The 26,935-nt window shown below is 51.6% G+C and overlaps 1 protein-coding gene across 2 annotated transcripts in view; it reads left to right on the forward strand.

Annotated features, from left to right (window-relative positions):
- KNTC1 (kinetochore associated 1) overlaps nt 1–26,935 on the forward strand; it is a 2,501,313-nt gene that overhangs the window by 2,231,791 nt on the left and 242,587 nt on the right. For both annotated transcript variants that reach the window (XM_069619627.1, XM_069619628.1), the window contains exon 57: nt 3,898–3,993. In XM_069619627.1, coding sequence (XP_069475728.1) covers nt 3,898–3,993 — 96 coding nt within the window. The remainder of the gene's footprint in view (nt 1–3,897; nt 3,994–26,935) is intronic.

The following is a 26,935-nucleotide window of genomic DNA, read 5'->3' on the forward strand; positions in this document are numbered from 1 at the left end:
GTTTAAGATACAACATGACTTTATTTCTTTTCAGGTAATTATTGAGGCCCCGGACGTTCCAGGTGGCAATCTTGAGGTCACCCATGGCAGCTATGTGTCTTCCCACCCCACTTACGGGAACCTCCAGCGGTTCTCAGGACACAGAAGGCGTCCCACTGCAGCCACTCCGCGAATAAGCTCATTCCCAAACTAACCACACACCCAACCAAACTCCAACTCCCTTTCCCCTCCCTCTCCCACCCTCCCCCCAACACCACACACCCCAACTGTTGCCCAGCTTCAACAAAAGAGCTCAGGCACCCCCACATCTGGTTCCGCAAACACCGGTCCGTGCACGGAGCCCAGTAGGGTGAGGTCGCCCTAATGGCCACCTAACCTAAGCTATTGTGGGGAGAGAGTATCGCTCCATGGGGCTCCCGTTCAATGATAATCTCAATGTTTGTGACAAACAGTACAACCAACTGACCTTCCCTACCGAAGGTTCCGAACCGACTATAATCAAGTCTCAGGGTCCATAAGTCGCGCCATCTTGCGACGCCATTTTACGTCTTCCGCAGCTCCTCCGAGTCCTTCTGGGGCCGTCCGCCGATTCTTGAGGGCACCCCTGTGCGTCGAGCCACTCCATGGCGTCCTCTGGGGTCTCGAAAAATAAAGTTTTATGCGCCTGTATGACCTTCAGTTTTGCAGGGTAAAGCACTATATATTTGTAACCTGCCTCCCTCAGCCTCCATTTCATAGTCCCAAAGTTCATGCGGCTCCGCTGCACAGCTAGGGTGTAATCCGGATACGCCGTGATGTTTGCTGCTCCTCTCTTGATCGTGCCTCCTTTTCGAAAATGTTCTAATATTCTTTCCCGATCACGATAGTTAAGAATTTTGGCAATGATGGGTCTGGGCGGGTTTCCGGGAGGCGGCCTCCTCGTTAGGGCTCTATGTGCTCTCTCCACTGCGAAGCCTTGGGATAAGGCCCCTCCGGATATCTCTTGCAGCAACATGGTCTCAACAAAGTCAGTAGGGTCACGGCCCTCCGTCCCCTCCGGTAGGCCCACAATGCAGATATTGTTGCGACGGGCCCGTCCTTCCGCCTCCTCCACTCTACTTTCCAAGTTGCCCACCCTTTGGATTAGGGCGTGCAGTTTTGCCTTGTGGGTGGCACAGTCCGCCGTATTCGGGCCAACTTCTTTTTCCAGGGACTCTGTGCGCTCCGCCAGAACCCTAACGTCTTGTCTCAGTAGATTGACGTCCTCCTGGACCTCCCCAACTTTGAGGTCCAATGCCGTTTTTAATTCAGAGACAGCCAGTTCTAATTTCGACTCCCAGGCCGCTCTCAGGTCCGCAATCGCTGCCAGGATTTCTTGGTTAGAGCTCGAAGTCGTCGCGCTACCCACGGCCGGCGCATCCTTATTCTTGGTGGCGTCCGGGCCCGGGGACGTTTTGGTGAAGTCATCCAGCGTGGGCTGTTTCGCCTTAGGTCGCACTGCCTTACTGGACATGGTCCTGAGGATGTGCAGGTCTACCGAATGATGAGTGGGCGCACTGCACGCTGACCTGGTTAGGTCTTCCCGCAACACTTTTCAATCCCGTCTCGGGCCTATGTCGGCCATTTTGAGTCGCCCTTTGTTCTCAGCGTCTCTCGACTTTTCTTCTCCGATCTTAGCCGTCGTAGCTGCTATGTCCTCCAAAAGTTCACAGTACTTCGGTAGCACCTTCACACGCTGGCATGCATATCGTCGGTATTCAATAAGCAGTCGTACTGCACTGATTTGCCCGGATCTGTTCAGGATCTCGGGAGCTCCGCTGGAACGCGTCCTCCTACATGGCTCTCGTAGCCACGCCCCGCAGCAGGCTCATCCTTCGTGCTTTGCTGCTTAGAGGCAAAGATACAAGTAGTGAAATGTGTCTGAACGCATACTGGATGTGTTCTTTTTGCCAGGAGGCAATCCTCTAAGTCCATCTACACCTGCAGGTAGCATATGTGTTTGGCCTGGTACAGAGAACAGGGTGCAGACCCTCTATCTGTCCTACTTCCTCTGTGCTTGATCATCTGCTTTTCTGGGCCCAGAAAGAGCGTCAAATTGCCACTATGACGGGGTCTGTAGCAGCTGTTTCATTCTTTAACTATCCCCACTGTGATGTTTTTGCAGGGTCTGTCTAACCATTTCCCCCCACGCCAGTATATTGTTCCTTCATAGGATTTAAACCTGTTCTGATGGCTGCTCAGTTTGACCCTTTGCTTTGTTACTTTTGATTTCCCATCTTGAAGGTGATTTTCCCGGTTTTCTTTTACTTCCATGAGGCAGGTGAGGGAGCTCCAGGCCCCTCTTTTTAGCTGCCTTACCTTTTTTTCAAATTAGAATGCTACTCTGAGGGTGGGTCAGACCTTTTCCCACCAAGGTCATGTCAGAGCATCTTCTCTGAGGATCTAGCTAACTGTTTTATTCTCTCAGTCTCTCCTTTCTGAGGCAGAGGGGGTGGGGGTTTCACTGCTGGGACTCCAAGAGGATTCTCAGTTATTTCTTTCGGATCAGGAACAGATCACTGTTTTTTTTAAATAAATTATTTTTATTGTTTATAACAACAATTGACAGGCATATCCATCGTTCCACTCATATTAACAGTTGAATGTTGTACAGTGGATCAGAGCCAAACAAGGAGCAGTCATATTAGTACACACTAACAAGCAAGGTCAGTTGAAGTACTTTACATCACAGATCTTGTGGGCTTCAACAGTCCATGGCAAAAAGAAGGCGCAAGGAACACCGATAAGAGATAGGGTTCAGGACGGTAGCAGGTTGATCTAGTCTTTTACTTTTGGTTGCTTCGACTATGTCGTGCCTGTCCATTTACCCCATACCTTGACACATTTCTGGGGGCAGCCCCTAGCAGTGTATACACGTTTGTCCAGGGACGCACATCTTTCCATCTCATTGGTCCATCTACTCAGGGCTGGATCTTCAGGCGCCCCCCACATGTTGGCCATCAGTTTCTTGGTTAGGCCCATTGCAACAGCCAGGAACAATTTTTCGGCTTATGTGTGGTCCCCATCCTCCAAGATTCCCAGCAGAGCGGAACAGATCACTGTTGACCACGTGAGCAGGACTTTGGCCAAGCCTCCTAAATCCAGGATTGTCATGCTAGGACCTGACCGACAGAGATGTGCATGGTAATCTCAAAGCCCATTCGACAAGGTGTCTAGCGACTACCTCTGCTCTGCCCATGGGTGTCCCTTTGCTGCACTTCTGGAGGCGGCTACCTGAGCTTCCCTGCACACGTTTACCAAGTAGTGTTGTCTGGATTCATTGCCAGGACTGGATGCTCATTTTGGTGGAGAGATCATTCAAAGTTTGGTGTAGTTTGTTTGTCCCCCTCTTCCCCACTCCCAGTTCTATACTGTTATGGGAGTCTATTAAAGATCGGTAATCTGTAGGGAGGAGGATAGAAGGAATCCATTAGAATAACCTTACTTGCTTCCCTTTAATGTTCTTTCTGCTGGGTCTGTCCTTCCTCCTACAGATTTCTCATTACCCAGACTTCCTGCCACTGTTGCCAAATAGCATATACACCTGCTATTATGCAATCCCTTAGCTGCTGAGTGGTGGAAAAGAGGCAGATCTGAGGCCAGCCGGCGCTGCTAGCTCCAGATATACTGGCCCTGATTCACGTCTGTTGTCATGGGTGTACAGTGTCATCAGGTGGAGCCGTGCTGCACACCCTGATAGTTGAAAAATGTTCTGTATCCATCTGGAGAAAGATAGGTCTAAGATAAGGTCTGTGGGTCAAAGGACTTATCCATCAGAAGGAACATTACAGAAAGGTAAGTTATTGGTTCTTCATTTTAGATCGCTTTAGTATAGGACAACATTACTGTATTTACATTCCATGTTTTTCTTCTTTTTAGGCTGTGAGATTGGTCACTGAACTAAGTTTAGAACACCACGTTTACGACCCCCAACTCTGGAGTGGTTTGCTGCAGAAGCTGCTTGGTTTCTCCATGGTGAGCTACTGCAAACATGTTTGTTTCTTGTTTTATGCTGTCTGATCTTGAGCATCCAAATGGAAGTATAGACACTGTGCTCTCACTAGGGTAAGAGTCTGGTAGTCTGTTCGTCAGTTGCCAGCTGGGATGTATGTTTTTGGATACATTTATCTCTTATTGTACCTTCAGCATGTTACTCCTCATTGGGCTCATCTCTCTTCTCTTTTTTCTTCAAACATCTTTTATTTAAAACAGGTTGTGAGTGCAGAACATGCTCAGCTTAGAATACTGTGTAACAATGCATTTCTGGGAGGCGGTCCCCAGTTACCCAGAACACTCTGGATCCCTCTCAACACCGCCAAAAGTCAACTCCCTCACAATCGGCTCACAGCTGGGAAAATTGTTGCAACATTGGGGGGTTTCGCAACCATGGCAGGGAATTCATCAGCAAAGTCGATGAATGGGGCACATACTGAGGCGTACCTTGCATAGCGTCCCTCACATAGCGCCGTGAATTTGTCCGTCATCAATATGTCCCAGACCCTAGCCAGCCAAATCTGCGTTATCGGCCCCTCAACCGTTTTCCAAGTCCGAGCAATCACCAGTTGTGCTGCTAATAGGAGATGGGCAAACAAGGTAGCCAGTGAGCCTGTTAGGGGGAATAGCCCCGCCCCCCCATATGCCCCAGGATCACCACTCGTCTGTCAGTGGTAAGGTCCAACCCTGTGATCTCCTTTATCTTTGCCAGCACTTCCTTCCTTCCAAAAAAGACCCACTTTAGGGCATACCCACACCATATGGAACAGTGGGCCCACCGCCCCGCAGTTCCGCCAGCAGGCAGCCGAATAGCTTTTGTTCATGCGATGTAGTCTCTCAGGTGTAAGATACCTCCTATAGCAAATTCTGTAAGTGCATTCCCTGTCTGTAACGCACCAGGAGGACTTATGCATATATCCCCATATTCGTAACCACTCCTCGTCTTCTATGGGGCCCTCCAGGTCCTCTTCCCATTTCGACATATATGGCAGGCGCATTACAGGGTCGCCCGTGTCCAGGAATTTATACAACCTAGATACCTTACCGCCCCCCGCACCATTGTTCTGTAGTGTCAACTCCAGGGCCGCAACGGTTCTCGTCGCCCCCTCGGTGTATCTGAATCATTCTGACTCCTGTATATTGAAGGTGCTTTTACACTCCTCGAATGGCATATGTTTTTTGTCTTTATAAAGCTGGTTTGTGCATTCCAGGCCCCCCTCCATCTACCTACTAAAGTTCCCCCCTCCACACCCCAGCCAAAAGCCTGGATTTTTCCACACTGGTGTCAGGGGCCCCAGCCCGTGCCTATACCCCACCTACGAAGCGCCCTTCCTATATAGTAGAGGGTGCATTTAGCTGTTGCGAGCAAGGAGCAGCCCACCCTCTGGTCCTAAATGCCTCGCCTCCACATAAGGTAGCCTTGCTAGGTCGACCCGTGAATTGGGCCTGTTCTATGAGTTTCCATTTTGGTGGTGAGGTTTGTCTACCCCAAGTAAGGGCGTGGGCGACCAGGGCAGCTAGGTTATAATGCAACACGTCTGGGACCCCCAGTCTACTCACTCTTGTTTGCTTCAGCAATACCCTCTTGGATATCCTGGCTCTTTTATTCCCCCCCAGATGAAGCCTAGAATCTTCCCCTGTAGTCGACGGAGGTCTGAGTCTGGGACTCTCCCCGCCAAAGCTGAGCATGCGTAAAGCAAGTGTGGTACTATGTTCATTATTATTGCCGCTATGTGGCCAAACCAGGAGATCTCCTGTTGTCCTCACTGTGATGCTGGAAATGCATCGGAGGGACAGGACCTCCATATCCTTGTCCTTTACTGGTTTTTATCATGTGTTCTGTTGCGATTTCCGCGCAGGAGTTCATGGGGGACTCCTGGCGGTGCAGCTCTCTTTTGGTTTGGTGTACAGACCCATAGGATACCCTTAAGGCACCCATGGATGGGGGTACAACGCTGTGCCCCTAGTGTATGTTTTTGGGCACCTATGTGTGGCCCACGGAGCAGGGTATGGGCTGGTGGCAGCTCCATGCTGAATTTGACAGGTGCTCTGAGTATCCTCCATTTTGGGATACCCAGGCCCTTGCATTGGAATCAGTTGATTCCTGATAGGAAACAAGATGGCCCCTGTGGCCTCTTGCTTTCTATCGCCTGTTACCTTGTTTCCCAAGTCCTGGGAAGCCCTGACTCTGTCCCTTCCCCCTGACTTGCTGTTTGGGTGGAAGTTCCATATATGGTGTTGTTGTGAAGTCCAGGCAAGACTGGCTGGAGCCATCCCAGTGACTGTTGTGGGTACACCCTGGGGGTGGGACCTGGGTGAATGGAGTGTGTGACGAATATGCACTTCTTGTTGTGAATGTCTAGTTTCTGGTGTTTGACACAATGACTGAGACAGCCCTGCCCGAAACTGGTATGAATACAGCGTGGAGTATTGAATGGCTGGGTACTTGTCCAAATACACATAACTTGTTGTAAGTGTCTGGAGAGAAGTGAATGGCCTGAATGCACTATGCACCTGATTGGCTGCCTGCCTGCATGAATGCCCTTCTGACCGATTGGTTGCCTGAGTGTGACCCAGCAGAATGAATTGGAGATCAACTAGTATATCTGGGGGCCTCTCACTGCTAGAATTTGTGTTCAGAAGCTGAAGAGAAACTGGAGTTGAAAATGAAGCTTAACTTTGAAGCCCTGCTGGAAGAGAAGTGTTGCTGCTGCTCTACTTCACCAATCTGAAATCTGCTGTGTTTCCAAGGACTGACACAGAGAGGACTTGGTTAGGCGCCCTCTTCCCGAGCTGCGAGGGACCATTGTGCACTGCTAATCTTTGCCAGTGCTCCCTGGTAGACAGACCTACGACAGGCTGCCGACCGTAGACGGGGTCGCCGCGTAATCACAAGGAGAAGCGCCCGGACACTGTTGTTCATCACCGTTGACGACCGCTGACCGTAGCCGCCATGCTCCCTTTGCCTAAGTAATATTAGATTCAAGGACGCTCCCTCCTGAACCGTCGACTGATTTGTCCCGCCAGAGAAAGTCAAGGCCGCCGACGCGCCGAGGAGCATCTGCCGGTGGATTTCCCGCCACCTAAAGACCACAGTGACGCCGATGACTCAACGCCCTTGCTGGGTCACAGTTCTTCGAACTCTATGCGGTCCTGAACTATCGTCAGCGAGGTGCCCCGCACGCCTCTTCCTTGCATGACGCCAATGCTCGTCGTCAATGAGCACCGATAGGAAGAAAGCTGCCACCTCACTGTCGTCGTTCAACCCTTTTCCTCGTGGGATCGCGACGATCCGTGGCACCTGCCTTAAAGGGAGCCGCTCAAGAAGGATCCCACGACGACAAACTCTATTTCAGGTACATTGGGGTGGTAGAACTATTTTAGAAGAAAATAAGACTCTTGTGAACAATATATGGACTGGACTTGTATGATATCTTTATATACAGGTTGTGACAGGTGGGGGGATCTCCACACAGAAATGCCTAGGTAACGGAGCCAGTATTCTGCCAATTGTTCTAACCAACTGCTTTCCTCCTATGTCTGTTGTTGGTTACCTCTATTAATTGATTTGTGTGACATTTAACCAGAGTACAGTTGATGCCCTTTAAAGGAATCTAGTATTAATTGTGGTCCCACTTAGAACTGTATATATTTGCCATTGTAGATTCACCGAGCACAAAGTGAGTTATTGTGATTGTGTACATTACCTTGAACTTAATTATACGACGACTGTGTTTTAACTAATACTGTGTGTGGACATTCCTTTGTGGGGGCTTGGGGACTACACTGTACTTAAGAACCAGCCTGCATCACCTCCTGAGAAGCTAGGCCTTGATTGCTCGACCAGCGCTACCCTATAGAGAATCTTGGCTGTGCCTCTCCTCTGCCATATAGCGAGCAGGAAAACGGACACCTGCCTCCAGTCTTTACAACCACCTCCCTAGATCCCTGGTAATTTCTGCGAACAGTGAAGGAAAGTTGGTTCTGTACTCCTCTGAGAGTTTGCTCGGGATGCAGATCCCCAGGTACGGAATCGAGTCCCGTGACCACTGTATGGGAGCTCGAGATCGCCTATGGATTCCCTGTCTCTAGCCTAAGGGATATGTCCAGGCAATGCGATTTGCCGTAGTTTACCCTAAAGCCCGAGGCCGGGCCAAACTCATCCAGTTCCCCCAACAGCGCTGCCAGGGTTGTGGTCGTATCGCTCAATGTGAACAGGACATCGTCCGCATAGAGGGATACCTTAAAGTCTGTGGCCCGCACCCTCACACCCTCAATTGACTCTGCCGATCAAATCTGGCTGGCAAACGGCAATAATTAACGAGGAGAGCGGGCAACCCTGCCTTGTACCACTAGTAATGTTTAGGCTAGCCGATGCTCCCCCATTCACCCGCAGGTGTGTAGACTGATTCTGATAGATTGCCACGACCCATTTAGTGAAGTGCAGCCCAAAGCATTCCAAGACCCTCCACAGATTACCCCAATCTACTCTGTCAAAGGTCTTATGGGCGTCCAAAGCAATGACACCCAAGTCTAGGTCCGACTTCACACCCAGCTCCAGTAGCCCCAGAGTATGTCTCACGTTATCCTGCGCTTCCAGCCCCGAGATAAATCCAGTCTGGTCCCCATCTATAAGCCCCGGCAAGACCCCCATCATACTGCGGGGCAGTATTTTAGAAAAGAAATTCGAACCCACATTGGTGAGTGTAGTGAGCCTATATGAATCACACATGGTCGGGTCCTTAGGCAGAAGGACTGTTGCCGATGCTACCATGGATGGAGCGACCCTCCAGGAAGTCAGGAATGAGTTAAACACCCCTACCAGGGGGGGAACCAACAGCTTTTCCTTCATCATCCTCTTTGGTTTTCGGTTCCAGTGGTCGACATGACTTCAGCTTCCAGGTTTCCAGTATTTATCAGGATCTACAGCACAACCTCTTCATTCTTTCCCCGCATTTTACAAGAAAGGGGCATCTGGTTGTCCAATCGGGACAGCCAGCCCCCCACTGGGATTTTTCCCAGTTGAAGCAAGGCGTAAGACGAAGGATGGGGAAGTTTTGGACTCCTCCCCCACTTCCTGTGCTTACTGACTGACTGGAGCCTGGGCGGGGTGTCAAGGGGATTCCCGCCAAAGACAAAACTCACAGAAAGGAATTTCCCGCCCTGGATGTCAGTGGAAGGAACAAGAAACGACAAGAAACACTAAAATGGCAGAAAAAGAAGACAGGAGCCATTTTGGTAAAATGAGCACCCTTAGGTGTCTTTACTGCAGCTGTGATTACAGCCCACGGTAAAGGTGCACCAAATTAGTAAAAGGTATCACTGCCACCAATCATTAAAGGTAAGCTCCCATCCCCACGCAGCATGCATCGGAGCCACTCTAGTGCCCCAGTACCGACTATGTCAGCACTGATTAACCTTTCGAAGTCGAAAGGTGTTGTTTGGAAGCCTGATTATCCCTGTGCATCCATGGTTCTCCAGCATGGGGTCTGGCATGGATTCACATGCTCATGAATATTCCCCGTCGTCAGGCTGGGAATCCTCGGTAAAGAAAAAAACCAGTATCAGTTTCGTTTCTGATTTGTCTTTCGTAGTAATAACCAATCACTGGTCTCTGCGTCATACTGACCACAGCCAATGACTGCCCTCTACCTAAGCACCGCCTCTAGCAGCCATCTTCAGATTTTTACCGCACGTTCATGTGTTGGGATCCTCGTGCTATTGCTCTCGAGCGTTAGTGCTATTTTTTCACGTTTTTTCTCAAAAACTTTGTTTTTTTCGGTCAAAAGAGCCTCAAAAGAGCCTCAAGCTCCACCGACTCTCCATCCGATCAACGGGGACCCGTGTCGGATTCGTCTGCGCCCCTCAAGGGTGAAGAATTCGTCGAGCTACGCTTTTGGAGGACTCCAGAAGCTTCTCAGGCCCGGACATGGCCCAGGAGAAGGGAAGCTCGACGCCCGGAAAGCTGTTCAGGGTCTGCCCTGGATGCCAGCTGCAGAACGTCTTTAAGGAGGACGAACACTCCTTTTGTCTCTACTGCTTACATGAGGACAAGACGCACGTGGAGAAGGACTGTGCGTTTTGCGGCAATATGTCGGAGCGGACCATGAAGGACCGCCATCAACGTCTCGCCAACTGGCTGGAAGGGAAGAGCCCGTCAGGCGAGAAGAAGAGGAAATCCGAGCGGTATTCTAAGACCTTTGAGGACGCCCCGGCGACGGGGGTCCAACACAAGGCCAAGCACCGCGAGTCCGCTGGCACCGGGAGCGCCGAACGGTCGGGCTCTACGGGCGCCAGGCAGGGCGCACCCTCCCCGGCACCTTCAGCCACGAGCCAACGCTCTGGGTCGGGTAAGAGGAAGGGCGAGCACCCGGCGAAGCTCCTGGAGAGGCCCCGGTCGAGCTCGAAGGCCCCATCGGAGGGGGAGCGAGGCAGTGTGCCCCCCCCCTCAAGGATAAGGCGGTGAGCGCACCTAAGGTGGTGAAGGCCTTAATCCATCCGGCCAAGCCCTCTATCGAAGCTGTCACGGCGGCCCTGGCTCAGCCTGTGGAGGCTACACCAGTGGTGGCGACCTCGGGGCTCAGAGTCTCCCTGCCACCTCGGAGGGAGTCCTCTTTTGTACCCATCGATAGGACCCCCGTGAAATCCGCGGCGGGGAAGAAAAAGGGGGGGCAGGGCGTCGTCGTAGATTCGGCTTCAACCTCAGAGGAAGAGCTGATCGAGGTCTTAAGCCAGGGCCTTGGCGTGGAAGGCCGGCCCGTCGGGATGGATCCCGACGCAGGTGACGACGACATCGTCGAGGGTGCCGACGGGGCCACTGATCGCCCGTCGGATTCCCCTCTGCCAGCGCCGCAAGACAACTCGGCGGCCATTTTGTTGGCTATACAGTCCTTATGCTCAGAGATAAGGACGAGACTACCGTTGCCGACGGAGGAACCTCTCCCGTCGGGGGATCCTGAACCGGGACCTTCTGGTGTTCCCCCGCCCAAGAAAAGAAGGATTCACCCTCCACCTCCTTTTCAGCCGTCGCGCCCCGTCCAGCCCTCCTCCCCGTCCACCCGAGGGGATGATACGGGGACTGACACGGCAGCGACGGGCACGGACGACGAGGTATACGACGAGGATCTACCGTCGTCACCTCCCACCAGGGCTTCTCCGCCCGACGAGATTGGATCGTTCCACTCCATGATCGCCAGGGCATCCAAGCTTTTCCAACTCTGCCCTGAGGAGAAGAAAACGGAAGGATTCCTTTATCAACGGCGCGAGGCCAAGAGGAAGACGGTCCTCGCGGTGCCTCTACTGGACGAAATTTGGGATGAGGGCCTCGCCCTCCTCAAGAACCCTTCCACGACGCCAGCTAGAAGAGACCGGTACGAGAAGAAGTACCGGGTCCCGGACGCGGCCCCCCTGTGCCTCCGGGCGCAGCCTACCCCGGACTCCGTCGTCTCCGCGGCGGCCAGGAAGAAAGCGGGGGGAGGGTGCGGCCTCCACATCGACTTCCCCACCAGACGGCGAGGGAAGGAAATTGGACGCTATGGGACGCAGGGTCATCTCGTCTGCAGCGACGACGATTAAAGCGGCCAACGCCTTGGCTATCGTGGCCCGCTACGACAGGGAGCTATGGTACAAACTGGCTCCCCTGCTGGACTTCCTACCGGACCACAAGAGGGCGGATTCCCTGGAGATCCTACAGGAAGGTGAGGTGGCGTCGGACCACGCCATCACTATTGCGACGGACATCGCCAACACTGGGTTTCGCCAGTTGGGCAACGGCGTGTGCCTTAGGCGGCGTGGATGGCTCAAGGCTACGGACTTCCGTCAAGACGTACAGACCAGAGTCCTGGACATGCCGTTCGATGGGAACAACCTGTTTGGGAAAACAGTGGACGATTCCCTTCAGGCCATTAAAGCGGACACTGAGACGGCCCGGGCCCTTGGGGTTCTGCAGCAACGACGAACGCCCTTTCGGAGCAGCGGAGGCAAGGGCGCCTCCAAAGGTTCCGGCGGCGGTTTCTCCACCTACCGTCAAGCGGCCCGCTCGTCGTCGCCAAGGAGGTCAAGGCGGCAAAGCCTCGTCGAAACAGGATTGAACCGGCCGTGGGGTCGGGCCCCCACCCAAGCACCCCGATGGGAGGCCGGCTGGCGAGCTTCGTCAGCGTGTGGGAGTCCATCTCCACCGACCGTTGGGTGCTGGACGCCTTAGCCCGGGGCCACGCGCTCGAGTTTCAAAGAAGGTGCCCGCGCGTCCCCCCCCGTGGCCAGGAAAGAGCTTCACGTCCTTCAGCTTCTCCTGGAGGTAAGGGCGATGCTCAGGAAGGGCGCCATCGAACTCGTCCCAAAGAGGCTTCGGGGCTCCGGAGTTTACTCGAGATACTTCCTCGTGAAGAAGACGACGGGAGGATGGCGCCCCATCCTAGACCTGCGACGTCTGAACAAGTTCATCAAGGCGCAGAAGTTCCGGATGGTCACCCTCCAGCACGTCCTGGGTCAGCTGGAGGAGGGAGACTTCCTGTCGTCGTTGGATTTGGAGGATGCCTACTTCCATATTCCCATCCTAAAGGGGCACCGAAAATTCCTCAGGTTTGTGGTCCAAGGGCGTCACTACCAGTTCAAAGCCCTCCCCTTCGGACTACGGTCGGCACCCAGGGTATTCACCAAGTGCCTTGCACCGGTGGCGGCGCAGCTGCGCCGCGAGGGGATCCACGTCTACCCCTACCTGGACGACTGGCTCATCCGAGCCAAGACGAGGGAGCTCGCCGTGGAGCACACGGCAAGGACCGTCCACCTTCTCATGGACCTGGGATTCTCCGTGAACTACGCCAAGTCCCACCTGGTACCCGCGCAAAACGCACTGTTTCTGGGAGCGAAGCTCGACACAGTGTCCCTTCTGGCCTCCCCATCGGAGGAAAGGACCAGGTCCATCCTGGGCAAGGTACAGCGGATGTTGGTTTCCGACGCGGCCAAGGTGAGGTCCATCAAGTCCCTCCTCGGAATGATGTCTTCTTGCATCTACCTCATTCCCATGTGCAGGCTCCGGATGCGCCCGTTGCAGGAGTTCCTGGACGCGCGCTGGATCCAAACGACGGGCGGCTTCGAGGAGAGGATCACACTCGACGAGAGTTTCCGCCGAGCGGTCCGGTGGTGGGGCACCCGCGCGCATCTGACGGCGGGCATGGACTTCCAGACCCCAGACCACCAGGAGACGGTGACCACGGATGCCTCCCTGGAAGGGTGGGGAGCGCACACCGAAAATCTGCACGCGAGAGGCCTTTGGCTCCCGACGGAGAAGTCCCTCCATATCAACGTCCTGGAGCTCCGTGCAGTGTTCTGGGCCCTCAGGTCCTTCCTTCCGTCCCTCAAGGGCAAGGTGGTGAGGATCTTCACCGACAACACCACCACCATGTTTTACATCAGGAAACAGGGCGGAACCAGGTCCCCAGCACTGTCCAAGGAGGCGCAGGACCTGTGGCATTGGGGCGTCGCCCAAAGGATGTTTCTGGTGCTGTTTCATCTGGCAGGGATAAAAAACACCATCGCCGACTCACTCAGCAGGGAGCTGCGCTCGTGCCACGAGTGGGAACTACGGCAGGATCTAGTGGATCGCCTCTTCCGACGGTGGGGCACACCCCAGATCGACCTGTTCGCGACGGCGACGAACTCCAAGTGCCGGAGGTTCGCCAGCAGGTTTCCCCAGGCGAGGAGCATGGGCGATGCTTTCTCGTTCCCCTGGGAGGGCCTGTTCCTCTACGCGTTCCCTCCTTTGCCACTGCTAATCCGGCTCGTCAACCAGCTCAAGAGGTCACGGTGCAGGATGATCCTCGTCGCACCTGCGTGGCCGAGGCAGATATGGTTCCCGGACCTTCTGGACTTGTCAGCGTCCCCGCCAATCAAGCTGCCGGTGGATGCGGATCTACTCTCCAGAGAAGGAGGCGCCATCCTCCACCACGACCCGAAATCGCTGAACTTACAGGCCTGGCTCATGCAGCGCTAGAGTTTGGGGGATATGACATACCGGCCGACTGCAGAGAGGTTCTTGCAAAGGCCAGGGCGTCCTCGACTCTTAAATGCTACGGACACAAATGGAAGAGGTTCTCTGTCTGGTGCCACGCACAGAAGATTAACCCTCTACGGATTACGGCTCCCCAGGTACTGCCGTACCTGCTGACGCTGGCCAAAGCTGGTCTGGCACACGCGTCCATCAAGATTCATCTTGCTGCGATCTCCCGATACACCAGAACCACGGGGCGGACGTCCTTGTGGTCTCATCGTCTGGTGAAAGAGTTCATGAAGGGACTGTTCAGATCGTTCCCGCCGGTGAAGGCTCCGGCCCCGGCGCGGGAGCTCAACGTGGTGCTGACCAAGCTCATGGGACCTCCGTTCGAGCCTCTGCACTCGGCCCCGTTGAAGTTTCTGTCGTGGAAAACAGCGTTTCTTGTGGCCATCACCTCCGCACGACGGGTGGGAGAGATCCAGGCCCTTTCCTGCAAGGCCCCGTACTTGACTTTTCTCGACATGAGGGTAGTGCTCAGGACGCACCCCTCCTTCATGCCCAAGGTACCGTCGGACTTCCATCTCAACGAACCCTTGGTGTTGCCTGTGTTCTTCCCTTCGCCTTCGTCGCCGGCTGAGAGGACTTTGCACTCGCTGGATGTGGCTAGAGCGCTGAAGTTCTACGTGGACCGCACGAAGTGTTTTCGGAAGACGTCACAACTCTTTGTGAACTTTGGACCTGTCAATCAGGGGAAGGCTCTCTCGAAGGCTTCCATTTCCAGATGGCTCTCCGGCTGTATCATGTACTGTCATCGGTTGGCAAACCGACCGCTGCCTGGCCGTCCGAGAGCCCATTTCACCAGAGCGATCGCAGCTACCACGGCGTTCCTTTCTGGTGTGCCCCTGCTGGACATATGTAGGGCTGCTACGTGGAGGTCGACGCACACCTTCACGAAATTCTACTGCGTCGATCGGGATTCCAGGGAGGAGTCCAGGGTCGGCCAAGCAGTGCTGCGCAACCTGTTCGCCTGAGGTGAGCCTGGTGAGGAGGTAAGATGCTTAATGTTGAGTTTGATGTAATGCTTAATGTTGAGCCTTTGCCACCTCCCGTGGTTGTGCATGTGTGTACTGCTATGTATTCTTTATTCATGAGCATGTGAATCCATGCCAGACCCCATGCTGGAGAAGGAACAAGTTACTTACCTGTAACTGTTGTTCTCCAGCATGGGTCTGGCATGGATTCACATGCGAACCCTCCCGCCTACCCCTCTGCGGCTCTTCACTTGGTCATACTGCCACTTCACGTGCTTCCAAATCTGAAGATGGCTGCCAGAGGCGGTGCTTAGGTAGAGGGCAGTCATTGGCTGTGGTCAGTATGACGCAGAGACCAGTGATTGGTTATTACTACGAAAGACAGATCAGAAACGAAACTGATACTGGTTTTTTTCTTTACCGAGGATTCCCAGCCTGACGACGGGGAATATTCATGAGCATGTGAATCCATGCCAGACCCATGCTGGAGAACAACAGTTACAGGTAAGTAACTTGTTCCATGTCGACACTACAGCGTTTCGACCTCGGTTGACACCGACATCCACCATTCCAGCGCCGAAGGACAAGCCCCTCATGTTGTCATCGACAGCTGTCAACAAAGTCTTTAGACCACAGTACCGGTCCGAATTTTTCAAGACCATGACTGACTGCTATATTCGGCGATCAAAATGTCGACACGATGTTCTTGGCTTGGGTGGGGCGACTATTTGGAAGACCAGAGTAGACTACAACAACTGTCTCCAATGCGCCAGTGGTATGGACACGTCGCCAGACTTGGAGTTTCAATAGTCTCAGCCTTATCTCCACAACGTGTCCAAATTTAGGGCTCTGATGGAAAGGGTCATTGACACTCTGGGTTTACACTCATCAGTCGCATCCCCTGAAGGTTACGACCTCCCTAACATCCTAGGTCTGTCCTCTGAACGACATATGCCCTTGAACCCGGCCATTGCCGATCCGCTAACAACTCTATGGCAACACCATGTTCCATTCCTCCCATCAATTCCATCATTTCAGGGAAGTACAGGCTGGCTAGTGGAGTCCCCTTATACCTCTCCTCTCACCCTTCCCCAGAAGGGCTTGCTATGCAAGCTGCTACAGACTCTTCTAGACTAGCATTATCTACGTCCACTCTGCCTCCAGATAGAGAGGCAAAGAAAGTAGATGCATTGGCAAAGAAGGCGTTCACGTCAGGGAACATGGCCCTCAAGGCGACAAATGTGGCAAGCAGTTTAGCCAAATACTCCTTCGGCCTATGGACAGCGGTGGAAAATGCTGCCCAGTATGTTCCGGAAGGAGAGATGCACAAGGGCTTCCTACAGCTAGTGGAAGAAGGGAAGGAAGTGGCCAAGCAGTCGCTGCGCACGGGCCCGGACCTCGCCGACTGTGTGGGCCGGTCTATGGTGTCGGCCATTACCTTAAGGAGACAGGCCTATTTGAAGACCTTTGGTTTTTCACCCAACGTCCAAATGAAACTTTTGCACATGCCCTTCGAGGGCGATCTTCTTTTCGGACATAAAGCAGATGATTCCCTGGAAAAATAAAAGGAATCTAAACTCGCTGCCAAATCCTTGGGCGTAGCGGCTCACCCGGCCAAACCTGCCTTTAGCTTTGCTTCTAGAGCTCGGGGCTACAGGAGATTGTTAGGCAGAATCATGTGCAGTGCCCTTAGGGACCACTACACACAATTAACACTACAAGTGGTAGTACAATTTCACCTTTGGTAAAAGCCTGTACTACACAGAAAAGGTGGTAGCAATGGCTGAGCAGCCAGACTTATCTCAAGAGCAAATGAGCAGTAGTAGAGATTACACAAAGCAAACACTGACTCAAGGTTTCGGGTTAAAAAGTAAAAGTACATTTATTTTTAGACCATTTGTTCACAAAACACTTCACTTCTATTAAATTAAAACCACACTTCAAATATACTACACACAACCAATTCCCCTTGTGCAGAACAATTCAAGGTAAGTACCTTTGGATTTGACAGACCGGTGTTGTGAAACAAAGACGTTACCGTGGGTTATTACGCGATCACTTTTTGACAGTAATGACAGTTCGGTCTTACGAAAGAAAGGTGTACCCGCGAGAAGAAATGTTACCTTAGTCAAACTCACTTAGCATATGAATTAACACAAGGGAATAGGGGATAGAAATCATAGGCAATACTTTTGTCAAGGCAGATAGAATCAGAAGACACTTTCTAAAACATAGATAAAAGTCAATAGGGCTGTGCAAGTGTCAAATGGGACAGGGTCCTGTGTCGACGATCACAAGGTTAGAACAGTTCACGATTCGAGATTACAAGGAGTACTTCGATATTGTCACAAAGGAAGCAAAAGTTCTAAGAGGGAAGGAAGACAAGGGCAAGCCTTGGGTGAGGAGAAAAGGTTCACCCCGATTCCTCGAAGTCGGACACAGTACCTTATTCATTCGAAGAAAAGCTGGTGCTACGGCAGTTGTTCCTGGTAGTTCCTGCAGACTCACGCTTCATGGGGACAAGAAAGACGACGTCTGGAGCGATCTGCACTACCCAGGGATGAGACCAGCAGCAGCGAAGCAACGGTAAATAAAAGGTGTGCTCCTTTAAAACAGGAGAGGCTCTTTAGATGGCTATCCGGAACACTACAGCTGTGTGCAGCGATTTCGACCAAGAAGAGGGTGCTCTGGCTGTGGAAGTTGAGCTGGTTGATCCCATCAGGATCAAGGGAAGAAGACTCCGGACTTTATCTTCTCTTGTCGTCGAAGGGTAAATAGCTCAGGACTGCAGCAGGGCTTCACCGGGACTCGGGAGTTGCAGCAGCCGTCTTCTTCTCCGCTTCTCTTCAGTTCTTTGCAGTTCCAGTGGCGACTCTGACTTCCAGCCCAAGAGTCCTGCCTTTTATGCCAAAATCCCCCATTCACACAGCCTGGCTGTCAGTCACTCAGCAGGGGGTTGTCCGGCCCGCACAATCACCTCAGCCAATCGACACAAAGTGCGACTTGGGTCTCCAAGGAGACCCTGTGCAGAGGGTGACTAAACCCCTCCCTCACATTCAGCCCACCTAGACACCCAGACGCCAAAGGAGGGCTTCTGGACAGAAGCCCGCCAAAGGTCGGTGAACATAGAAGGCAAACCTGGTTTGCTGCGCAAAGTAAAACACAAGAAGGACTTAAACAAAAAGAAATGGCGAAAAAACCCAACCGGAGCTAAAATAAAAAGTATTTGGTCAAGCGGGTTTAAGTTCGAGGCTAATATAATAGCCTAAACAGTACCACGTTTATATAGTATAATCATGGTAGAAAAGATAGGGTAGATACCACTGCCACCAGCTAAGTCTTAGTGTTAAGAGAGCAAAATAAAGCTCAGAGAGGCACAGACAAAAAGGGATAGGAACTAACCCTTTCCAATACTCCATGGAAGATGGGATGTACTGGGTCTGTAGTTTAAAGTGACTATATAAAGTTAATGGCAACTTTACATGTTTCTTGGGGACAGTAGTCAGCCCCAGAAAAATTGAGTCAGTGGGAAGTCCCAAAGACAACCCTGTGTTACTGCACTGAAGGTGCTGTGTAACACACACCAAAAGTAGGGCTCATGGAGTGGTGTAGCTCGAGAGCCCAAGATCGAACAAACAGTAGAAATACACATGGCAAAACACATGTAAGAGTGGGGAAAAGGCTCACACTCTTACCAGGTGGAAAGAATAAACTCCAGAAATCCAGCAAAACTGCTGAGGGACACACTAGGTGAGGTAAATTAGCCATAAATGAGAATTCTCCCTAACATAGATATGCTCCTTGTGGCAGAAGAACGCAACTCCCACCGGCCTGGCAAGTGCAGAAGCGTTTCTCGAGGTCTAGAAGGGGCAGAGGGGCTTCTAGGGGCCAACAGGCAGCGTCAGGGGGGATTCAGCCTCCGAAGCTGCTTTGATTACCCCTCTCACAGCGCACCGGTTGGAGGACGGTTGACCGAGAACTTGCTCCAATGGCAGGGAATTACTTCTGATGCCTGGGCTTTACAACTCATTCAATGGGGTTATTGTCTGCCGTTTCTGAGAAAGCCACTGGACAGTCCACCCCCACCTCCAATCCAACCGTGACACAATCTCCTCAAAGAATCCCAAACAGAGAGGATGCGGTTGGTATTCCCGGTATTTCGTGGTACCCAAATAAGGAGGAGGTCTCCATCCTATTCTGGATCTCAGGGCCTTGAACAAGTTCTTGAAGAAAGACAAAATTCAGGGTGGTGACTCCACACTCTCGAATTTCAGGACTGGCTGGTGTCCGTATACCTAAAGGAAGCCTATTTTCATGTGCCAATACATCAAAAGCACAGGAAGTTCCTAAGGTTCACCATAGGAGACGTGCACTTTCAGTTCAAGGTGCTTCCCTTTGGTCTTACCTCTGCCCCAAGGGTCTTCACCAAGCTCATGGCGGTAGTTGCGGCCCACCTCAGGAGATCCGGGAGTCCACATATTCCCATACACTCCCACATTCCCACATCAAAAACACATGAGACCCTATGGAGTAACAGACCCCATAGCCCATAAAACACATTGAAAGATAAAGGAACACCTCAAATCATGTCTAAGAGTGGCAGTAAAAGAGTCTTGCTTTTAGCAGGAGTGAAAAAATAAACCCCAAAAATCCAGCAAAGCTGCTGGGGGACTCACTAGGTTTGGGAAATTAGCCTTACAGAGAATTCTCCCTAACAGCTTATATGTTGGCTCATGGAGGGCACGTGCCCGGCTTCGGAGGTGGGGTCGGCCCGGAGTCTGTCTTTGGAGCGGGCTGTGAAATCCGCGGAACAACGCTGTGCGGCGTCGGCCGAACCTCTGGCGAAGAAACATCGTCCTGCTTTGCTGGCATCGGAGGTGGGTGTTAGGGAGAATTCTCGTTCAATAGCTAATTTCCCTTACCTACCGAGTCCCTCAGCAGCTTTGCTGGATTTCTGGAGTTTATTTTTTTTCACCTGGTAAGAGTGTGAGCTTTTCCCCCAAACTTACCTGTGTTTTGCTATGTGTATTCCTACTGTTTTTGTGATTAGTGAACTCTGGAGTACACCACTTCAGTAGCCCCACTCTTTGTGTGTTACACAGCACCTTCAGTGCAGTGACACAGGGTTGCCTCTTAGACTTCCCACTGACTCCATTTTCTGGGGCTGACTACTGTCCCCCAGAAAAGGGTAAAGTTGCCATTAACTTTACATAGTCACTTTTAACCACGGATCCAGTACACCCCATCTTATATGGAGTATTGGAGAGGGTTAATTCTTAGTCCTTTTTATCTGTGCCTCTTGAAGCATTGTTTCAAGAGGCACAGATAAGAGGCACTCCCTCAACATTAAGACTTGGCTGGTGGCAGTGGTACCTACCCTACATTTTCTACCACGGTTATATTACATAACGTGGTAACGTTTTAGGCTATTTTAGTAGTCTCGAACTTTAAACCTGCTTGCCCAAATACTTTTTATTTCGGCTCCGGTTGGGTTTAATCGCCATTTCTTTTTGTTAACATCCTTCTTGGGTCTTTCTTTGCGTGGCAAACCAGGTTTGCCTCCTTTGTTCTCCGACCTTTGGCGAACTTCTGACCAGAAGCCCTCCTTTCGGCGTCGGTCTGTCTAGGTGGGCTGAATGTGAGGGAGGGGTGTAGGCGCCCCCTGCACAGGGTCTCCTTGGAGACCCAAGTCGCACTTTGTGTTGATTGGCTGAGGTGGTTGTCCGGGCTGGACAAACCCCCCTGCTGAGTGATTGACAGCCAGACTGTGTGAATGGGGGATTTTGGCATAAAAGGCAGGACTCTTGGGCTAGAAGGCAGAGTCGCCACTGGAACTGTAAAGAACCGAAGAGAAGCAGAGAAGAAGACGGCTGCTGCAACCCCGAATCCCGGTGAAGCCCTGCTACAGTCCTGAGCTATCTACCCTTCAAAGACAAGAGAAGATCCAGTCCGGAGTCTTCTTCCCTTGAGCCTGGTGGGATCAAGCCAGCTCACCCTTTCTTCAGTCAGAGAATCATCTCCTGGGTCGAAATCACTGCTGTGCCGTAGTGTCCGGATAGCCATCAGAAGAGCCCTCTCCTGATTAAAAGGAGCGCACCTTTTATTTATCGTTGTCTTTTTTGCTGCTGCTGGCCTAATCCCTGGATAGTGTAGATCGCTCCAGACGTCCTACTTCTTGTCCCCACGACTGAAGCCGCAGGAACTGTGAGTCTGCAAGAACTACCAGGAACAACTGCTGTGGCATCAACTTTTCTCAAACAGAATAAGGTTACAGTGCACATTTGGTCATTCTCTCGGATTGACCATCCGGAATCGGGGTGAACCCCTTTTTCTTCAAGAAGATTTGTTCTTTCTTTCTTCCTTCCCTCTTATAACTTTTCCTTCCATCTGATAATATCTAAGTACTCTTGGCATCTCGAACCTCGAACTGTTGAATGTGTGATCCTCAGCAACTGAGCATCTGCTCCATTGACACTGGTGCAGGTCTATTGACTTTAATCTGTATCTTTGAACGAGTCCTCCGATTGCCTTGCCTTGACAAAACTATTGCCTGTGATTTCATCCACTTTTCCCTTGTTTGAAATTCTAAAGTACAAAGTGTGTTTTAACTTCGTGAGCATTTCTATTCGCGGGTACGCGTTAGTATTGCAACACCGGTCTGTCAAATCCTAATGTACTTACCTTGAATTTGCTGGAACAAGTGGAAGTGGTTGTGTGTAGTGTATTTTACGTGTGGTTTTGAATTTATAGAAGTGAAGTGTTTTATGAACAGATGGTTTAAAATAAATGTAATTATATTTTTTACCTGAAACCTTGAGTCAGTGGTTGCTTGAGTCACAGTAATTGTGGCCCTTTGTGTAATCTCTACTACTTCTCAATTACTCTTGAGAAGTCTGGCTGCTCCACTACTGCTACCACTTTAACAGTGTAGTACAGGCTTGTACCAAAGGTGAACTTGTATTACCACTTGTAGTCTTAATTGTGTGAGGTGGTCCCTAAGGGCACTGCACAGGATTCTGCCTAACAGTGGGGAAGAGCAGTAAGTCGTTATCGAGCAAGCAGTGTCGAAGGGTGCAAGTACCGCTTCGTCCAACCATGGTCGTTCGGACCATTCCCAGGGGTCTGGTGGTAATCCCGAGAAGTCGATGGGCAGGAGAAAGGCTTGGCCAAGCCGAAGGAATCTTCATCGATGCACTCGTCATCCGGCGATCATCACAGGTCGTCGTTCAGCCGGGAGTCTTCCAAACACCGGTCCAGTTCTTCCAAGAAATCCGGGTCTCCGGTGAAGTCGACACCGAGGGAGGTGGTTCCGACTACGACCTCGTTGACCGTGGCTCCGTCGATGGTTGGGCTGCTGTCTACGGTCCCATCGTCGACAGTGGTGTCATCAGCGCCATCCACGACAGTGATTGACAGTGGACCAATGCTGTTCTCGTCCACGGGAGTGGAAACGGGAGGATTGTTGTCGACGAACGGGGCGTGGCAGTCTGCCGCCTTTGATTCTCTTCTACCTGACAACATTCTGCATCAGGATCCGGTCACTTTTACAGGTTTCATCAGAGGTTGAGGACGACCATGATCGGGTGCTTGGCCCATCGGCTTTGGGTCTCTGAATTGTGTGGCCTCTGACATTGATTGGACTGGGAGCTGGGCCAGCCGGTTATCCGCTGGTTAACCCGCAGTCTCTTTTGTCATTACAAGTACTGTCCACGCTTCAGTCGTTTTTGGGGCAGCTCGATGTAACACCGAAGACGTCTCCTCGGGCACGGTTGCCATTGACGTTGCCGGTGGGGGTAGGCCACCCACCGTCGCATCCAGAAGAAGGCGAGCTGCCAGAGTCTGAGCCAGAGAGTGTTCTGCGGGACACTTTGTCTACTGTTTCGTCTTCACTGACGAGGGACGATGCGTGGGACGGGGTGCTTCAGGTAATGCCTCGTTTGCTTCCACCACGGACCGTGGTTACTTTCGATCCAGTTACTCCTCTCAAGGATATCGACAGTCGGCACAGCAAATTCGAGACTTCCGGGCTCAGCAGAAAAGGGGTTCGCAGTTCTTGGCCTCTAAGGGGAGGCAAGCTGAGCCGCAACAATGACTGCCTTATGGACAATCTGCTAGGGGGCAGGGTGGCTATGCACGTGGACCAGTGGAGAAAAATAACATCGGATCGCTGGGTGTTGGACACAGTGCGTCTAGGCCACTCGTTCGAGTTGAAGTGACCCCCAGTTCCCATTCCACTGGTGTATGCCATACAGCCACATCTTCAAATCCTGCAGCAGGATGTGATTCTTATGCTAGTGAAAGGGGCAATAGAACCTGTGCCGATGGCAGAGCGGGCCAAGGGGTTTACTCCTGCTACTTCGTGGTGAAGAAGCCCAACGTCAAGTGCAGACCCATTCTGGCTCTTCAGGCGTTGAACAAGACTCTGCAAAGCCTGAAGTTCAAGATGCTCACGCTTCAGGAGGTGCAGCTGGACGAATTTATGGCATTGTTGGACCTACAGGACGCATATTTTCCCATTCCTATGTGGCGACGGCACCGCAAGTTTCTGCGGTTTGTAGTCGCCGAGGAACACTACCAGTTTCGGGTCCTTCCGTTTGGCTTGAAGTCGTCTCCCAGGACGTTCACTAAGTGTTTGGCACCAGTGGCAGCGTTCCTCCAACGGGAAGCTCATCTTGTATTGTTAGGGGGAATTCTCATAAATGGCTGATTTCCCTTACCTAATGAGTCCCTCAACAGCTTTGCTGGATTTCTGGGGTTTATTTTCTTCACCTGGTAAGAGTGTGAGCCTTTTTTCCCCACTCTTACATGTGTTTTGCTGTGTGTTTTCACTTTTTGTGTGATATTGGTCACTGGACCGTCACCTACTCCATGGCCTCATTTTTCATGTGTGTTACAGAGCACCTTCAGTGCAGTGACACAGGGTTGTCTTTAAGACGTCCCCCTGACTCCATTTTCTGGGGCTGACTACTGTCTCTCAGAAAAGGTAAAGTTGCCATTAACTTTATTTTAGTCACTTTAAACCACAGACCCAGTACACCCCATTTTACATGGAGTATTGGAAAGGGTTAACTCTTATCCTTTTTTGTCTGTCTCTTGGAGCATTGTTTCGCTCCCTTTACATTAAGACTTGGCTGGTGGCAGTGGTAACTACCCTAACTTTTCTACCGCGATTTATCTTATATAAACGTGGTATTGTTTTAGGATATTATATTAGCCTCAAACATAAACCCGCTTATCCAAATACATTTTATTTTGGCTTTGGCTGGGTTTATTCGCCATTTCTTTTTGTTAAAGTCTTTCTCGTGTTTTTCTCTGCGCGCCAAACCGGGGATGATTCCTTTGTTCGCTGTCTTTTCACAGGCTTCTGCACAGAAGCCCTCCTTAAGGCACCTGAAAGTCTAGGTAGGCAGGATGTGAGGGAGGGCTCTTTGGACCCCTGCCATGGGTTCTCTTGGTAAACCAAGTCGCACTCCTTTTTGATTGTCTGAGGGGACTGTCCTTGCCAGGACAGCCACCCTGCTGAGTGATTGACAGCCAGGCTGTATGAATGGGGGAAAACGGCATAAAAAGCAGGTCTCTGGGACTGGAAAGGCAGAGTCGCCACTGGAACGAAAGAACCTACGAGGAGCTGATGGAAGAGGACCCCTACAACGACTGAACCGCCCGGAAACGGGAAGGGGCACACATTCCAGGGTCCTGTCAAAGGAGGCTCAGGACAGTTGGCATTGGGCTCTGGCTCAAGAGATCAGCACTGTGGCCTATCATCTACCGGGGGTGTTGAATGTTCAGGCAGACGCACTCAGCAGGGAAGCCGGCCAGCTGCACGATTGGAAGCTCCAGAAGCCCCATGTTTCTATGATGTTCAGGCGATGGGGGCATCCTCCATTGGATCTTTTTGCAACAGTAGAAAACAAGCAGTGTGGGAGTTCGCCAGCAGAGAGGCTCACCCAGAGTCTCTGGGGGACGCCTTTTGTTCCCGTGGACGGGCTGGTTCTCGTATGCATACCCCCCGTTTCCACTCATTCGGCGGACCCTCCAGTGGATTCGGAGATACCATTGCCGTGTGATTCTGGTAACGCCGTTCTGGCCCAGGCAGATGAGGTTCTCCGATCGCCTTCATATGTCGATGGAAGAGCAGATTCGGTTGGGGGCAGCTCCGGATCTCTTGTATCAGGACAAGGGCAAGGTGTGGCATCACGATCCAGACTCTCTCAGCCTGGCGGCTTGGCTCCTGACTTCTTGAAGTTTGGCCATTTAGGTATTTCCCGGGACTGTCGCTGAATTTTGGAGGCAGCGAGGGCACCGTCCACAAATATGTTACAGGTGTAAATGGAAAAGATTTTGCGAATGGTGTAAGGCCCGCCCTGGGGTTGACCCTTTGAACGTTTCTCCGGCACAGGTTCTCCCGTACCTGTTGCATTTGGCAGAGGAGGTACTGGCATTGTCATCCATTAAGGTGCATTTGGCAGCAATATCTAGATTCAATAGGAGGCGACATGCTGCTCCTCTGTTCAGTGATCGGTTAGTGTTGTTTCAAACTTTTCCTCCCATGAAGAAGTTTGCGCCTGTGTGGAGCATTAATGATGATGAAACCACCTTTTGAACCGATGTCGACGACTCCTTTAAAGTTTCTATCATGGAAGGTGGTTTTTCTGGTGGCAATTACTTCGGCCAGGCGGATATCGGAGTTGCAGGCACTGGTCGTCGACCCTCCATACTTCAGATTTTTGAAGGACAAGATTATTCTGGCTACTAATCCGCACTTTATCTCGAAAGTGCCGACGACATTTCACAAACTCTCTTCTATTGGTTTACCCTCGTTTTCTGCTACGGTATCCACGCCAGCGGAAAGGGCCCTTCATTCTCTGGACGTTAAGAGGGCTTTACATTTTTATTTGAATCGCACTCAGGACTTCAGGAAATCAAAGCAGCTATTTGTGGCTTATGCTCCGTCCAACAAGGCACATGCTATTTCCAAGCAAGGACTCTCACGTTGGGTTTCTTCTACAATTTCGTTGTGCCACTTGAAAGCTGGGAAGCCTTTCAGGAGGGTTCCTAAGGCTCACTCGACGAGATCCACAGCATCATCGGCAGCGTTATGGTCTGGGATTCCGCTGGTGGATATTTGCCAGGCGGCCTCCTGGGCAGTGCCGCATACCTTCATCCGACATTACTGTCTGGGGCAGCACCATGTGGATGATGTGCAGGTGGGGTGTGCGGTCCTGCAACGCCTGTTCTAATAAGGTACGCCCCGCAGCTTCGGGGAGTTTTATTTTGAACTTTTTTACTTGATGGGTTTGTTGTCTCATTGATGTGATTAGGTACTGTTTGTTGGTTTGCCTGTCATACTCCGCAACCCATTGGTTGTACTGTTATGTTATGTATTCACAGCATGTGAATCCATGAAAGATCCAATGCTGGAGAAGGGAGTAGTTGCTTACATGTAACTCCATTTCTCCAGCGTTGGTATCTTTCATGGATTCACATGTGCCCGTCGGCCGCCCCTGCAGGCAAACCTGGTTTGGGTTTCCTCTACTTTGGAGGTTAAAATCATAAGGGAAGCACGGGGTTGGGGCTAATTATACCACACGTCCTTTTGGTGGAACCTAAAGCACCCAAAAAGGACTTTGATAGGACACTAAAATGTTGAAGTTTTCCATAGGAAAAACGCTAGGTTAACGTGACCGAGGTTTCCCAGCCTGACGATGGGGAATATTCACAGCTTGTGAAACCATGAAAGGTACCAACGCTGGAGAAATGGAGTTAGAGGTAAGAAACTACTCCCTTCATCTGGCCGGCACATTGAACAACTTGGCGGATGCTCTGAGCAGGCAGAGCATGGTCTCACATGAGTGGGAAGTGTGCCAGGAAGTCCTAGTGGAGGTCTTCTCTCTCTGGGGTA

This window comes from Ambystoma mexicanum, chromosome 10 (genome assembly GCF_040938575.1).
Source record: "Ambystoma mexicanum isolate Mex_15411 chromosome 10, UKY_AmexF1_1, whole genome shotgun sequence".
Lineage (NCBI taxonomy): Eukaryota > Metazoa > Chordata > Amphibia > Caudata > Ambystomatidae > Ambystoma > Ambystoma mexicanum.